Source organism: Zonotrichia leucophrys, chromosome 10 (genome assembly GCF_028769735.1).
Source record: "Zonotrichia leucophrys gambelii isolate GWCS_2022_RI chromosome 10, RI_Zleu_2.0, whole genome shotgun sequence".
In the NCBI taxonomy this organism is placed as follows: Eukaryota; Metazoa; Chordata; class Aves; order Passeriformes; family Passerellidae; genus Zonotrichia; species Zonotrichia leucophrys.
The window spans coordinates 8,903,054-8,920,018 of record NC_088180.1 but is presented as its reverse complement, the minus strand read 5'-3'; the positions used below and the strand labels follow the sequence as shown (position 1 = coordinate 8,920,018).

The 16,965-nt window shown below is 41.2% G+C and overlaps 1 protein-coding gene across 6 annotated transcripts in view; it reads right to left on the bottom strand.

Moving 5' to 3' along the window:
• Window positions 1-16,965, bottom strand: part of GLDN (gliomedin) — a 94,186-nt gene that overhangs the window by 15,822 nt on the left and 61,399 nt on the right. Inside the window, exon 1 of one of the 6 annotated variants that reach the window (XM_064721759.1) lies at window positions 479-783. The exons of 3 other annotated variants lie outside the window; for them this stretch is intronic. In XM_064721759.1, coding sequence (XP_064577829.1) covers window positions 479-757 — 279 coding nt within the window. In that variant the 5' untranslated portion in view covers window positions 758-783. Of the gene's footprint in view, window positions 1-478; window positions 784-16,965 lie in introns of those variants that run through there. 2 more of the 6 variants (XM_064721761.1, XM_064721760.1) reach the window with 2 other exon arrangements.

The following is a 16,965-nucleotide window of genomic DNA, read 5'->3' as shown; positions in this document are numbered from 1 at the left end:
AAATGTAAACAATAATTATCTGCTGCTGTGGAATGCAACAGGTGCATCTGTGATTGGTCTCGTGTAGTTGTTTCTAATTAATGGCCAATCACAGTCCACCTGTCCGGACTGTCTCGGTCAGTCACAAGCTTTTATTATTCATTCTTTTTGTATTCTTAGCTAGCCGTCTGACGAAATATTTTCTTCTGTTCTTTTAGTAGAGTTTTAATATCATATATATAAAAAAATAATAAATCAAGCCTTCTGAAACATAGAGTCTCATCCTCAGACCCCTGCGAACACCCTTCACACCCAACCTCCCTCTCTTTGTGTAGGTCTGGTTTGCAAAGTTGGGTGGTACCCTGCGAGCCGAGCCCGGCATTCCCAGAGCAGGCAGCGGCGCAGAGCCCCGCGCTCTCTCCAGGTGAGTGCCCGCCCCAGTTGGGCCAAGCGCGGCGGTCCCACCCCCGGCCCGCTGGCAGCCCCGGCGGGGCCGTACCGGCACCATGGAGTAGGTGAGCATCATCATCATCTCGTCGCTGTCGGCGCGCACGTGTGCGCGGGCGCGCTCCCCGCGGCGGCTGCGCTTGGTGCGGGCGGCGGGAGCGGGCGCGGGGGGCAGCCCCCGCACGGAGCCGTTCCCCGCCGCCGCCTCCAGCTCCCGCAGCGCCGCGCCCAGCTCCCGCCACTGCGCCAGCAGGAACAGCGTGCCCGCGGCGCTCAGCGCCGACAGCAGCCCCACGGCGGCCAGCAGCGCCCGCCCGCCCGCCGCCTCCATCGCCCCGCCGCGCCCGCAGCGCTCCGCATTTATGGGCACGGCCCGCGAGTGCGGGGGCACGGCGGGGCTGGGCTGGGCACTGGCCCCGCTGAACCGGGCAGGACGGGGACTGCCCCCGGACACTGCCAGAGGGGGATCAGCCTGGCACAGCGTGTGACCCAAACGTGCTGATGCTGTGCATGGGTTTTTCCAGGCGTCAAGCAGTGAGTCTGCATAATAAAAATCCCCCCGTTAGACAGATTCTCTCATCACACTGATCCGTGACACAGGTCCTGCAGTTCACAGCATCACTGAGCTCTCTTATGAATACCATGTGTCATTCACTTACAATAATCGACCTGTTGCTTTAGATATTCAAGCACAGAATTTTCCCAAATCACTACTGCTAAACCTTCTGTCACATGGGATATCTTTCATATAGCAAATTTTGTTATCAGTTAATTCAAGCACAGACCTTTCCCAAATCACTATTGCTAAACCTTCTCTGACATGGGATACCTTTCATATAGCAAATTTTGTTATCAGTTAATTCATAGCCAAGATAAGAAAATGAATTAGAGCATATAGCAGAATCTTACTGAATACCAAGACTTCATGAAGAATGTAAAAGCTCTTGAACTCAAAAACACTTTTCAAAAAAGTTATTTTTAAAGTTGACATTTCAAATCAAAGCCATGCACTTTCTTACATTGATATCATTTCAAACCGACCTCAAGAAACTCCCAGCTTTTGAATGCCAAGTTTCCTACAAAAGAAGGCTTTCATCCTTTGTCACAGTGACAATTCTCTGCTGCAACTGATCACATAAATTTTGTCTCCATTCTAACTACACCATTGACCTGTAATTCATGCTAATCCCACAGTACATTGACAGATGAACTATTGGGTCAAACCAAATCTGAGCTTAATACACTCAGTTCTGCTACAGCTGCCTAAGCACAGTAGAGAAGCAGAGATAGGAAAACAACTCCATCATATTAAATTTCTCATCTCTCTAAAATAAAAAATTACTGCAAAAAGTGCTGGGGTCCTCAGGCATTGCATCAGAGAGTTTTCTTATGAAACTGCCACAGGTATAGGTCAAACAAGATGAAAGAGAGACCAATCATTCCATCTCATCCCATGATGGCAGATGAGACAGAAGAAAATCACCAGGCACCCAAACACATAAGGCTTATCAGCACAGAAACAAAGTAGTTTGGGCTGAAAAGCACATTTAAAAGTCAGCCCCTCTGCAGTGAGCAGGCACACCATCAAACAGACCTGGTTCCTGAGAGCCCATCCAGCCTGGCCTTGAACATTTCCAGGATGGAGCACCTCTCTGGACAACCCATGTCAGTGTTTCACCACACTTACTGCAAAATATTTCTTCCTTGTATCTAGTCCAAACCTACTCTAAGATTGTCTAAGGAATAATTACAAAACCAAATGAGCAAACACTTGCTGAAAAATCATTTGAGGCTTTGGACCTTGGCAAACTATTCTGAAGGTATCACAAAGTCCTCCGTAAATGTGAATAACCTTTCTGATGTCAGTGAGGGTCACAAGAATAATTGCTTCCCCCAATATAGCCACACCAAGCAGGACATTCCTGGGTGTGGAAAATGCCCTGGCCAGGTGGGCTCAGCTGTCCTGGCTGTGCTCCCTCCCAGCTCCCTGTGCACCTGCTCAGAGGCTCTGACCAGCCCTGGCTGCAGGTGAGCACTCTCAGCACCAGCCAAGGTGTCACTGTGCTGTCAGCGTTATTCCCACAACTCCAAAGTGCAGCACTGCACCAGCTGCCAGGAAAACAAATCATTTTATCCCAGCCAAAACCAGGAGACTCTGCAGTTGATGTCCTAGCTTAGCATAGAAGTGCATATTTGAGTTTTGCTTATAGTATTACACTTGTAAAGGAGAAAGAAGAGAAAGAAATAAGACCTTGCATAGAATTTCCCAGAAGACTTGTCTTGAGCAAACTTAGTTTATAATTCATAGACATAACAAAATGAGTAAGAATCTATCACACCAGCAAGCTAAAACTTTCTGTCCAAGAACAAATAGAACTGCACCTCAGAGACCATACAGCACAACTAACAGCTATTCTTCATTTTTATTGTCCATTTCAAAGAGCAATGATTGAGTAAAAAAAAAAAAGAGTATAATAATTATGAGCTACAATTTGGAGAATAACAAAAGCAAGACAGCACTCTCAGCACCCTTGTTTTCCCATCTGCCTAATTCTGCAAGGTTTTCTCTCCATTACAAGCAAAAAGCAACTGAACATTGTTCATTTAAGAAATGGGCCATTGGATCAGCACAGACAACCTATCCAAGGCTGCAGTCAGGAACCTGCTGGGATGGCAGAGTGGCAGAGTCCTTCCCCAGGCCCCAATATACCAGAGGTTTATGGCAGTGTGTGCAGACCTGCCCTGGGCTTGCCAGGACACACAGGTACACCTCTGGTGAGAAACTGCCCTGTTTTTGAAAGTCAGGAATCAGCTGACAGCTCAATTTCATGGCAAAGAGGTTCCCAGACTGCACTGAGAATCCTTTAGCTACTCCAGTGGCAGGAGCAGCTGACTGGGCTGTGGACATTCCTGTCCCTGCCTTCCACTGAGTGTTCCCCCAGCCCATATGAGCAGCAGCTCATTCAAATGTCTCCATGTTATCCTCTGCTAGTGCCTGATAATCCTGTGTCTCCTTCTGGATCTCTTGTCTCTGTGCGACACTGCTGAGATTTTGGTTCATCCATACAGCATTTGTTACCAGCTGCCTTGAGCATGCACTTCATGCTCAATGCCTCTGTTCCCTCACAGTGACAAAAACCAATGTTCCCCAATGGTGATCAGCAAAACAGAATGGAGGCTTGGGAATGCTGTTGGTAAATTCTAGAAACTTTACTGCTATTTTCTTACTCAAAAACCAGAAAAATTTGCTCAGTAGCAATTTAAACCCATGTGAGAAAAGTGTTATCCCCTAGATCCATCATTTTCTCAGTTAGGTAGAATGCCAGCAAGCAGCACTTCAATTATTTCCTGGCATTTCAGAGCCTGTGTCTCTAAAGCCCATCCTAACTGTGCATCATAACTGACAGGGCATGCAAGGGTCACATAAATCTGCCCAAGCAGCACTGGAACCAAATAGAAGCTACCAATATGCAAACTGCAGAGCAACACCTTGCTTCTTCCTTTTAGAATTCCAACTTTGCAGAGCTGAAATTAATTCCCAGAAAATAAAACATAGCATTCCCACAAGAGGTATTTTTGTATCCAAATTACTCACTATGTGTATAATAAAAAATATTCCTTGATTATCCTCAAGCTGACAATGTATTCAGATGGTGTCACACTTAACTAATGCTCCCACTGATGTTTTACTTTGTAGAAGTTGTTATTACTAAAATCTCATCTATTTTGGCAGCTGCCCCAGTGATAAAGCACATTGGAGATTGGAACATTATTTCACTTGGGTAGATAATGCTGGAAGAAGGACCAAGGAGCTGAGGACAATGCTCTTATGAGACAGTTAAACTGCCTCTGATCATGCCATGACAAGATCAGACAGATTATAGTCCTTATGAATGCTATCAGAAAGAAGATAATCTCTTTTCCTGACCTAGTTAAAGTGAAAAAATGATCTTTTAAAGCTTTCATAACCTGCCATGATAAGTGACAGATTTTATTGGATCTCCCTTCTTCTCGAGAAATGCACCAGAGGTTTGACATATTAATTTTACCACTCCAAAGCTACTATATATTCCAAACCTACAAAGCAGAAGGAGGAAGATCATTCTTTGGACTGTCAAACTGATGAACAGTTAAGGCTTTCCAGTAAATTTCTTGTGCTTTCCATTGCCACAGCTGGCCCTGGTGAGTGCTGCAGCCATGTGTTCAGCAGGGATGTGCTCAGGCAGGAATCCCCAGGCAGGGCTGTAAATGCTCCTTCTCTTCATCCCTGCTCCCATTGCTCAAACCATGGCATGCACCAGCAGCTGAGCAGAGCCTGTCCATCCAAACCACAGTTACACTTTAATATTGGCACTGAAATAATATAAAACTTATAATAATATGAAATAAATATTGGCACATTGCTTCTACAGCAAAGAATTAGCTTTAAAATATCAAAAGGTTTCTGACTATATGCAAAAAGAGGCTTGATTTTGAAATTCATATTAGGTCCTGGCATATTCATGTTCAGACAAACCGGAGCATGTAGGTTTGGAATGCCTTTGCACAGTTGTAGGTCAGGCACAACAGCAGATTTAGTGATCCAGACCACACTAAGTTGTGTGATCAGCCTCACCCCACAGAATTAATTCAGGCTTCTATCAGGCACACACACCATAATGCCTCCTACTCCTTTTCTGCACATACATTCCACACAGATTATGGCATACTGGATACAGGCTTGCTTTTTAAGGAAAAAAATTACTGGGAGAAGATAAAAATACAAAGAAAATACTATAAGTCTCATGATTTTGTATCAGAGGTGTGGAAAAGATGGAGTAATACCCCAACCCTTAAATCTTGTATTGTGCTTTTCAGTGGCACAAATACATAAAGCTCCTCGAGGAATCAGCCACAAATACCTTGAAAACTACTTCTGATTTCAGGAAACTCCTAGTTAGTACAGAGTTGCAATACACCAGATGTTTGATACATTCATTATCAACATTATCAATTATAGAATAAGCAAATCTATCCAGAGGAAAGAATATGCCAGCTGTTAATTTGGAATATCTGGATTTATTATAAATCATAAATTAGGACTCAGTGAAAATGTTTCTTAATAGGTAGGTCAAGTTGGTGTTTGAAGTTCAAAATAAAACCCATAAATATCTGCAAGAGCTGCAGCACAAAGAGTACTATTCAGTGGCATCAGCAGAATGTCTCATTGTCTTTGAATGCACATTCAATAAATTGGAGGAAGATGCCTTTGAGATGCTTCATCTGGGCACTGGCAGCTAAAGACTATTTTCCCAGAACACTGCTCAGAATTCCTCCAACACACATTAGAAAAAAATCAAAGCTGCATCACAGACAAAGATGACTTAAGGAGCAAAGAAAGAGAACAATTCAGACACCATGGCTACAACAACCCATTCATAATCCAAATTATGGGGGTAAAGCAACTGATCAAAACACATGACAAACAGGAAGTGACTTAAAAGATCCATCACATCTTTGTACCACCACTGAAATCTGAAAACAATGAGAAGAACTGTAGAAATTCAGATAGTTATCCCTGAAAATAGTCCTTGTTTTTGCAGAGAACCCTGCAGTTCAGTAAGGAAGCAAAGGTCCAGGACACTCCTCAACTACCCTGAAACACAGTCAGGAATTAAATATTAAATATCCAGTATCAAACAAATAATCAAAATTATGTTATATCCATGTTGAGATACAAAGCAACAAAGAACGTTTTTTGGTAAGGGTATTCCAACAACACAATAAAAATTGAAGTTTGCATGCTGGAAACTCTCTGACACCATCCACTTTCAAGAGGTCTGTCCAAGGAGCAGGAGTGGATGTCTCTGTGCCCAGGTATAACAGACTGGGAGAAATAAAATAGCTGGATTTAAAATAGAGCAGAATTATGATTGCCTCTTTGCTTCCAAAACCTCTCTCCACATCATTTCACCGTGCATGGCACTCACCACCTTAAAGCTACTCCTGCCCACAGCTTTAACCAGCTCTGTCACAATCCACTCTCTGCAGCTCCTGGCAATGTTCAGCCAGGAAATATTGAATACGAGCAGTATTCCAGCTTTATTCTCCTCAACTTTTTGTCATTCATACTTACCACTGTGTTTCACAGGGGATTAAATATAATTTTGCCTATTTGAGTACTTTTAAGACATTAATTTGATATAGAACTATACAAACCATAAATATACATTTTAAGACTATTTATAAAGCCAAGAGAAAGAAATAGCACTATATAACAGCACTGTTTAATATGTCAGAGAAGAAATGTCAAATAATGAATTTACTACTGGTATCTCTGACTTTCAGAAAACTGAACACAGTCATAGCCACAAACACAGCTGAAAAATAAATGGACCAACTGCACTGGGATAATTTATAAATGAGAACAGCAGTGTCATCTCAGAACACTCACAAGAAAACTGCTCTGTATTAGGTAGATTTTTATAGGCACTATTTGCCCACTCATATCAAAATCATGGGACATTTTTTGAGGTCCTGATAGGAAAACCCATTACAATTTTAAAGACACAGTGAGGTAGCAAAGACAATTAACAGTAAAACCATGTGTTAGAGTGACATAAAACCCAGCCATATTAAAGCAATTTAAATCCATCTGCAAATTTCATCTTTAAAATCTAGCAATAATCTAGAATTGGATCTTCAGCTAGAAGAGTTAAAGCTTCCATCAGTAACCAAATAATTGCCAACTATCTATTCACCCAAAATCAGGATTAAAATCATATACACTGGATTAACTAGAGAGGAGCCTTTAATGAGCTTATCCCTGACACCTCAGTGCCTCTTACAGACAGATTTGGGATCTTGGTGAGCAGACACAGATCTGAGAGTCACTCCTAGAAATGACTGATTTTCCTCTACCACTGACAAAGCAGGGCCAGAAGACAGGTTTGGACCTAAATGTCTAGAGTTACAGAAAATTAATTATATTCACAGAAGTATTACCACCCAGGGAAAGTCTGATACTGACACAAACCTTATTCAGACACATTTCCTAAAAGACTCTCTCTATTCCAGTGACTCCATAATCTCAAGACACAGCAGAAAAGGGAACCAAGGCAAGAAACAGGAGATAAAATATACATTTTTTCTTATTAGATTGGATTTGAAATATGGTTTTCTAAGTATAAATTCTCTAGAAGCGCAATTTTCAGAAAAGCTGCACATGCAATAATAGAAGGTACAGACATCAAACTGTATTTTGAGTATTTTGCCCTATTCAGGGAGAAAGTGTGGAAGGCACTTGGGTTTTTCCAGCTGAAGGAAGGGGTGCTTTCCCCTTGTTTCAGAGCTGCGTATGCCTTGATTTGCAGAGCAGAAAATGTGCAGCTCTGTGCAGATCTGGAATGGCACATGGCTGTGCCACAACACTCAGATTGTTCTGGGAGCACAGGATGGAGGGGGCACTCTGGCAGAATACTCAGTTCCCTTGCAGGCACTGGAGCTGCACCCACGTCAGGCAGCAATTTGGCACATTCCCTGTCTGGGAAGAGGCCTCTCAGACTGTCTGCATCTGTGCTCCTTGTCTCCACAGTGAAACATCTCAAGATACCACAAAAGGACTAGAAATACCACAGCTCCAAAAAATTTAATAATTTTCTAAACAAGCAGCTCAAGTCAGAAAGACTTTTGAGAAAAGAGTCATTTTATCAGGTTTTTGAACGTGAATGGCTGGATGCCACAGCACTGCATTCCCTGTGAGTGCAGGGGGCCTCTGTAAGGAGGAGGGTAAATGGAATAATGACATAGATGGGCACAACACTTAGTGCATGCCATGTATTTGTGATCTGTATGTACAGTTTGTAACTAATGTTAGGGTAGGTTTAATAGCAATGCAATTAAATATGATAATACATTTCTTCAGGTGGGAAAGCTGGAAATCTGTGCTTAAGCTGCTAGGCAGGGGAAGTGCAGCAGTGAGGAAGAACTGCAGCATTTCTCCAACCAGATCAGCTACTAAGGAAAATAAACTAAACCACCAAACAAAAAACCTGATCCTCCCAGAGTGATACACCACTTTATATTACTCTACAGAAGAGATGAGATGCAAACTGATTGTGGCTAATCCTCAAAATTTTTTTTTTTAATATTCTACTTTTGATGTAATTTGGGTGCTGATAAGTGTCCTTGCATATTTAAGTGACTACACAAAGCCACCTAAATTTATATGTTTATAATTTTAAAATGTTTAGATACTAACTTTAGAATTCTTGCTCATATGCATGGGGGATTGTAATTTATGTGTTGCAGAATTAGATTGGGATTTATTACAGATATGTACAGAGTCTGGCAAGCAGAGGTGAGGATGATTTGATACATAAATATTTATGTGAAGCAAAGCCATTATGATGGGTTTGGTTGTTCATTAAAGAAAGAATAGTTGTAATCTAGAATACTCTAACCTGATTTTTACTGCTTATCACTCAAGCCTTGGATCAATTATTTATTTAGTTTTATGGAATATCTACTGGACCTGGCATCTCCTGAGCCTAGAAACACAATCTAAGCCATTAAGAAAATACAGACCAGGAGATTTCCTCTTGATTACCCTCACCAGCCAGTGGTTTCAGTCACCCAAGCACAGCAGAGGAATTTCCATCTGAGAACATTTACTGGGAACAGAGGGAATTATCACAGGCAGAGACTGAAGTAACACAACCATTCTGCTGCCAAGGTATTTCCTTCAGAGTTAGCTTAGCTAATACTGAGAGTACTGCCCTGTGCAGTGCTGCTTTGAGACTATTTAAAAAGGCTTAAATCAGAATCCCTAATAATTCTGAACATTTCAGGTATTAAAATTGACTGGATTCCACCAAACACTGAAGAGGATTTTGCACCATTTCCCTTATGCTGCTCTCTTAGACATAATCTTCAGCAAACAGGTGTCTTCAGGTGAATAAATTTCAGTACTGCTTCTTCAGCTTGAGTTTATCTTTTTACAAGTAGGTTTTTAGAAAATACATTGTGTTTTACTTGTGTGCACACCCCAATAACTGTGAGCAATTTTGCAATGGACAAGTAAACATTTCACTGTATGGCTGGCTTATAATTATGATAAACATAATTACAGATAATTCTTACCTGTGCAGGTCATGCTACATTCAGCTTTGTTTGTGTTTCAGAACTTATCAGGAATGACTTGGACTAAGCATACTTACATAAAGCTTTATAGATAATTTTTGAGATCACAGCATTTCCCATACATTCTGGGTCATGAATTCTGGGCTCACAACCAAAGAGCAATTTTGGCTGTTTTGCTACACAGCCACAGGTAACTCTGTGCCCACAGCTTCCTCTGCAGATGGTTACAATTGTCACACTGTGTTGTGCAGCATGAAAATATAATATTCCATCAAAATCTTACATGAGAGGGCCTAAATATAAAACATATATATCTACAAAACTGACTTGCAGTTTTTACAAGGTGGAGTCATAATAATACAGGAGGTTAAAAGAATATTTTTGAACACAGAGGGAATTATCTTAAAGGAGCATTTTCAACCCGAAATCCTACACCGCTTCAGGTTGGATTTATTAATGGTTATGCAGTGTTTTTCCTCCTTAAACCATTTCAAAATATATGTTACTCTTATTTAACAAAACAGCATAAATTAAAAAACCACAACACTTTATGAGAATCTGAAGAGCCCCAAAATACTTCATAATTTGGTCTGATATACAAGCAAAATGATATAGTCCTAAAACACTGAAAAACTCTTCTGTATAAACCACAAGCCCAGTGCACAGAAAATGTTTTTGCAAACCTGCTGTGCCTACAGGAGCACACTGTGCATTGTGCAAAGCAGGTGCAGAGAGGCCTCTCTGGAGCCTCTTCACTTCAGAGACTCTGCAGCCAAACCTGCCTTAACAGAGAAATTGATATCACTAACAGCACTTGAGGAAGCAGATTAGAGGATTCAGAACAGAAGTAGTGAGCAGAATTTTAACCTGATGGCCTCGTAACTTCTTTCCAAGCTAAACTTTAGTACTGCATTCAGTGCTTTAATTCCACTGAGAAAACGCCTGCAGCACCTTCAGCACTGCAGATGCTCTTGCTCTCCAAGCAGGGATGCTTTGGCTGAGAGTTTTGGCTGCACTTCCATTTCAGCAAAAGTTCAGCATGTTTGTTTTGGACTTCCCATGGAAAGTATCCCCACTTGTTAAATAAAAGGATGCCTGAATCATCCCAATATACCCAAGTAAGCATTAAAAAGAATTTGATGTGATACAATGACAGTGGATTCAGGTTCCCACTGTAACTGCCAAATAACAGAAATTTGCTTAGAAAAAGTAAATGGATATTGGAGCATTTTCTAAATGTGGCAGCAATAGATGGTAAGTGAGGGGGAAAAACAGGGGAAGTATTTGCAAGTTTTCAAGTTTGTGTCACCTTTATTGCAGACATAAAAGAACACTGCATGAGACTTACAAAGACATCCCTGTGACAGCAGAGCTTAAAAAAACAAGGAGAAAAAAAGTGTTTAACTGACAAAGAATCCTATAACAATCTGAAGACTCATCCTGAACTGCTCTGAACATCTTGCGCATTTTTTCCATGACAAGAGAACAGATTGTCTCTCAAAGCACCTTTCTCCACTCTCCAAAGTGTTGCTCTCAAATTATTCTGATGCCCACGGACAAAGACAGAAAATCTAAGACAGTCCTCACTAGTTCTTGCACATCAAGGACAAAAATCATCACACACCTCTTTCTTTTTCTCACCAGCTGAAATGCCAGTTCAGGAGAAGGAATAAAATGAAAACAAGTTGACCAGCTAACAAGCTGAAAGTGTAGATGCTCAGGCACTTAATAAATAGAGATTTAGTTTTAGACAGTGCATGCATGACCTGTTCCTATAATTCACCATTACAGCAGTCTCTGCCTGTGACAAGAACACACTGTCCCCTTCTTCAAAATAGGCAGTGCTTCTTGAATTAACAAGTGTGGTCTACAATAGTCTCAAGACTTGAACCTATGTAGGCAGACTAATAGGAGAAAAATATCCATACTGTTAACTCTTTCCACTTTGGCTTTCATTTGGAATTTTTACTGCTATTCTATCAGTCTGATGTGGACAAAAGGAGAAGAGTGATTTTTGCGGGGAATGTGAGAGATGCACTTGACTGCTTAGGAAAATGAGATGTTTGTCCCCAAAAGAGGCAGAGGCCTGACCCAGAGCTGGGCCAGAAACACCCCCAGGACACCCCCAGAGGAGGAGGGGGGCCCAGAGAGCAGCAGTGCACAGGGGTCCCTTCTGTAATTCACTGTGAGCCAAACACTGCACTCCATAGCCCTGGGAGCCTTTGTGAGCCGCCTCTGCTGCCTCTGGGCCCTGCAGGGCAGAGATCTCCCCTCCAGCTTCCCAGGAGCTCCTCAGGACAGACAGACATTCCGCTAAAGACACAGCTTCGGATGAGTCCAACACAAGCTCCCTCTAAACTGCCCCTGACTGCACTCCAGGGCACTCTCCCCGTGAGCAGGGACACCTCTCAGGGTTTGAGGTTCCTTACCCAAGGCCAGGAGATTTCTTCCTTGCAGATTGGTTGTGAAAATGACCCTGAAAACCAGCTGAACCAGCCCCCGGCTCCTATGCACCTCCTCACTTATGGATTATTCAGGGGAAGAATGGTTGTAATAAAGCCTAGAGCACACAAACATCACATGAAACCTGTTTTGAAGAAAATTCAAATCTCATGTACACAAATTAAGGGGCTGCATTCAGTCATACTGAAAGCTGACCATTTTGCCTGCACTTGTTCCAGACCAAAGAAATCACTGAAGAGATTTTTTTTGAGTGTTCAAAGCCACATGGAACACCTTTTATAAAGCTCCTTACATCAACAACATTTACAATCAAAAAGAAACCCACCAAAACCATAAACACCAAGCCCCAAGTACCCAAAGGTGGTGTCTGAAGACTTGTACCTGTCTCTAGGCAGTAGAAGCAGAAAGATTTCAAGAGGCTCTTATGGATTGTTTTGTACCTGACACTATCATGAGCTTCTCCTAAAGCTTTTCTTTCCTTCCAGAATAAGAGCCAACGTTCTTTTTTGAAATTTGCTGACCATGACACTCTGGATATTGAGCACCTACACTTCCCAACGCACTCTAAAGTTTGGGGGTTTGGACAATAAGCCAGAAAGAGAATTGTGAAGATTTGTGAAATAGAATTGCCAAATCTGGCTGATGTTAGAACTGCAAGCAGTATAGACCCTCTGAAACTGGGCAGGAAAGATAAAATATGGGCAGTATAAATGGGTTCAACCAATTACATTGATATGAGAGTACTTCAATGATCTTTTTAAAATGGCATTATTTAGGAAAGCCAAACTCCAGTTTGCATTAAGAAAATTCTGCTGTGAGGCCAAAAAAGTCCATCCCTGCACTGAATATAATGTTAGAAAGGTCAAACAAGACAGCTCCTTACAAGACACTGCACAAGAAAAATTCACATACAAAATGTGAAATGAGTGATTTCCAATATTGTGTGACTAAATCCCTCAAAATACACCTGCCTGTGTGCACACTGTTCTTTGAAAGGTGCGTTTATGACAATGACAAGAAACAGCCATGGAGGGGACATGAACAGGTTTCAGGGTGCAGAGGATGCTGCCAAGTGAAGGAGCTGTTTAGAAGCAGCACCCAGGCACCCCCACAAGGCAGCACTGGAAACGTGGCTGGAAATTAAGGAAATGCTAAAATCTGATTGTCTGCAAACATTCTGCAGCATTTTGTGCTTCGCTAGTTCTTTAACAACAGTGGACTGAAACAGACTCAAAATCTGCAAGCAGTTCACTGACACAACTTTCAGGAACTGATAAGTTTTTATACATACAGGATGTGTTTGTTGGACAATTTTGCTCCCCAGTGAGAGAACCTGACAGGCTGAACATCACCTGTTCCCCTGGCTGATACACACCCCAATTAGAAAGTAGCACTGGAAGTATTTGAAGACAGGCACTTGCAATAGTCTCAGTTCTCTCAGTAACTGATAATTGACTTAGGGGTAACAGGAAAATAGCACACATGGGAAGTTAAAAGAAAAAGAAGGAATAAAATATCTGGTTAAATTACAAGGTCTTTCTTTGAGTGCCTAGGAAAGACAGGCAGCCATTATTGCAAACATAGGGGTGTCTAAGAGTGCCATTTTAGATTCCTTTACTTTTATATAGAGAAGGAAAGGCACAAAGAGAGTAGACATTGTCCCATGGTTAAACTCCCCACCTGGCATCTGTTTCTGTCCAATATCCAGGATGGAGCAACAATCTCCATGGATCTGCAGCAGGAGCCTGTGCTGACAGCTCTGTTCACACAGATGTCTCTGCTCCCCCTTGCTTTGTCTGCTCACACATCGTGGGGTACAACAGGGACAGGTTCACCAGGGGCTGTGCATCCTTGGGGCAAAGCAAGCATTTCCCTCACACCTCTGAGACTGCATTGAAACCACCAGGACATAAAAAGAATTAAGATCTGACACCATCTCACCAGTTTCATAATGCTGGTTCTTATACCAGTGATTTCATTGCCACTGGTTTAATGTAAGTAATTTTCTTTCTACCTAGTAACTAGGGGAGAATGAAGCCCTTATGACTAAAACCCAACTGTTATCATGTTATCATAGGAGGCACAGGGTCTCTAGAAGGTTACATACCCTTCTGCTCAGCTATGAAGAGCATTTTGCATCATTTTCTCTCAACAGCCTATTGTGAAATATTTACAACAAAAAAAAATCCTGCTTTATTTTTGTTTAATGGTATAAAACCCAACTTTGTTAATTCAGTGAATGCCTACTCAGGCTCTGAAGAATTTGTAGTATTCAACATAGACCTTTGTAGTGAACAACAAGTCCAATCATTCTGGTTGCATTATGCAAAGTTCCAGGAATTCTCTGGCATGAGAGAAAGATACATTTTGTCTGGTATATGGAAATATTATTTGATTTAAAGTTGTATCCCACAAAAGTCAGTCTTGACGAAACCTACTTTAAATATAAACAATCACTTTCATGCTATTTTACCCATTTTGAGACTACTTCATGACCATCTTAATCAGCTTCCTACCCCTGAATTCATACACAAATTCTTTGTATCAGTGAGTAGATACATAGCACTCTCAGAAGAAGGAGCTCCAACAAAAACTTTTACAGATTTTTTCATTTTTAGACATGTACTTTTGGTTAAATAAATTATCATGGAGCAAGAAATAAAAATGTGCTTGTGTGAGAAACTGGCCATTCTTGGTCCCCCTTAAACTTCAAGTAACACTTGTTGACCAAGAAAAAAATTGAATTTGTTTCACACTCTTTATATTAACTTTGTATTTCACTAATCTCATCATTCTGATGAGCTTTTAAAAAGGAATACTTAAATCTTTTCTTTTGTGCATGTATAATTAAGAATATCTAAGGATTTAGGTGCTTCCAAACAAAGCTAATATTTGTTTTAATTACAATTTATCACTAATGAAAGCAAGGCATTTGAGAGCTCTTTCACCAATAGCCAAGTCACTCTCCAATGTTAAAGCCTGACCATCACCAATAAAGCAAAAACAAACCATCAGTGAGGGGTGGCTGCAACCACAAAAGCATTGGGAGTGTCAGAACTTCCCTTTGCCTTCTTCCTCCACAGAATACAAAACCAATGATAATGATGTGTTTGCAGTGGCAACAAGGACCAAGTCTGGCTTCTGAGAAAACACAGAACACAAAGGGAAAACACAACCAGAAAACCAGCACAGAAATGCAAGCTGCTGTTCTTCTCAGCAGCTGGAACCACAACCACACTAAATGCCATAAACCAGTTCCAAGTCACAGGGAAGAGCTGGAAACTTTCTACGATAGCTCTCTTGTACAAAGCTTTCTTAATTTGGTGTCTCTGGAACAATTATCCATCTGCCTCAGAACTGATCACTTATATTAACCTGCCCACATTAACCATCTATAAGAAAAGCTTCATGCAATGGACCAAAACCAGCCCCAAACCTCAGCTCCTCCAGAATGTAAATATCCCTAGTCTACAAGCAGTAAGAATATACAGTTGGTAGTAAAAGAAAAGGAAAAAAAGCTAATGCATGACTTTGCTCTAAACTTTCAGGAAGGCCCAAAAGTTACAACCAGGTATTGTGTCTTCTTGAAATAAAACAAAGTAATTTTAAAGCTTTCAGAATATCAGACACTATGCCACTGGTGGAAGCCAGAACACAACAGAACTGAAGTTCTGCCCACTTTTGCTTGTACTGCAAACAAGTCTCTGCATAATAAATAGACATGGAAGGTGTGTACACATGGAAAAAGAAGAGTTCAATTGTCCAATTGAAATTATGTTTGCTTCTGGTTGTCTAATCTTCCCCAGGGCTGCAGTAATATCACAAGAATTTGTGCATGAATTCAGCCCTTATTCTCCCCAAACTGTCTGCATTATTTATTTACTTTAACAAAGGTTTCTCAAAAGAGACTTTGCATTCAGAAAAATTATAGGTCTCTTTCATCCTTGCCTGAGTTAAAAGATTCCACCACTGGAACTATTGGACAAAAGCCTTGAACACCTTCTGTTCCAAGTGAGATCCCAGTGCTCTAAGTGTAAGGCCCCATCAGATGGGTTTTCTTATTATAGAAATGCCAATGCTAAAGCTTGAGTGAATTCAAAAGTAATTTTCTTTCTTCAAAAGAAGAAGAATGAAAACATTTTATGAGACTTTTACATTTGTGGCCTGACAGTGGAAGACAGGGATGCTTTCCGGGTCAAACCATGACAGATGCCCAGGGTCTTACTGCCACAGGACACAACACAGCCCTGCTGGAAACAGAACTGAGTCATTGAATTTTCCCAACTAAAGAGTACTAAGAAACAAAAGATTATTTTGACCAATTTCCCAGAACAGTCTGTTTGGACTCATGGGGTAAGCTTACAGAAGAGGCAGCTGAGCCAGCCAAGGGTTTCCCCATGCTGACATTGAGACAATTTGGATTTCTCTTGCTTCAAAGCAGTAACAGGCACAAGCACTTTATTCATGCTTCTGTGTTTGTCTCCTCTATTAACATCATCAACACCTATTCCTATAGATCTTCAGACATTACTTTAATGTTTCCTGTAATCACATAATGCAGTCCCTCAAAACAATTGGCAGTTTGTTTGAGTTGCCCTAAACTACAGCAAAAAGGAGAAGAACCACAAAGCAGAGAAACGAGCCGTAGTTTGTACAGTCATTCTGGGAGTTATCAAACCAGCTGGGAGCAGAGAGTGAACAGCAAATACCAAAGTATGTATGACAGCAGTCAGTCCTCTGCAATGGCAGTGAAGGATTGTGTCCTTACACAATGTCACTGACAACAATACATTCATATTTTAGAATAAAACATTTGGACTTCCTTGTTGTTGGGAATTGAAAATACCTTTAGATACACACGACAAAGAGTTCACATAATTTCTGCTAGTTGTATCTCCAGTTTAACAACAAATCTGTTTCCTTGTTCAGAGCCACTAAACACAAACTATAAACTTT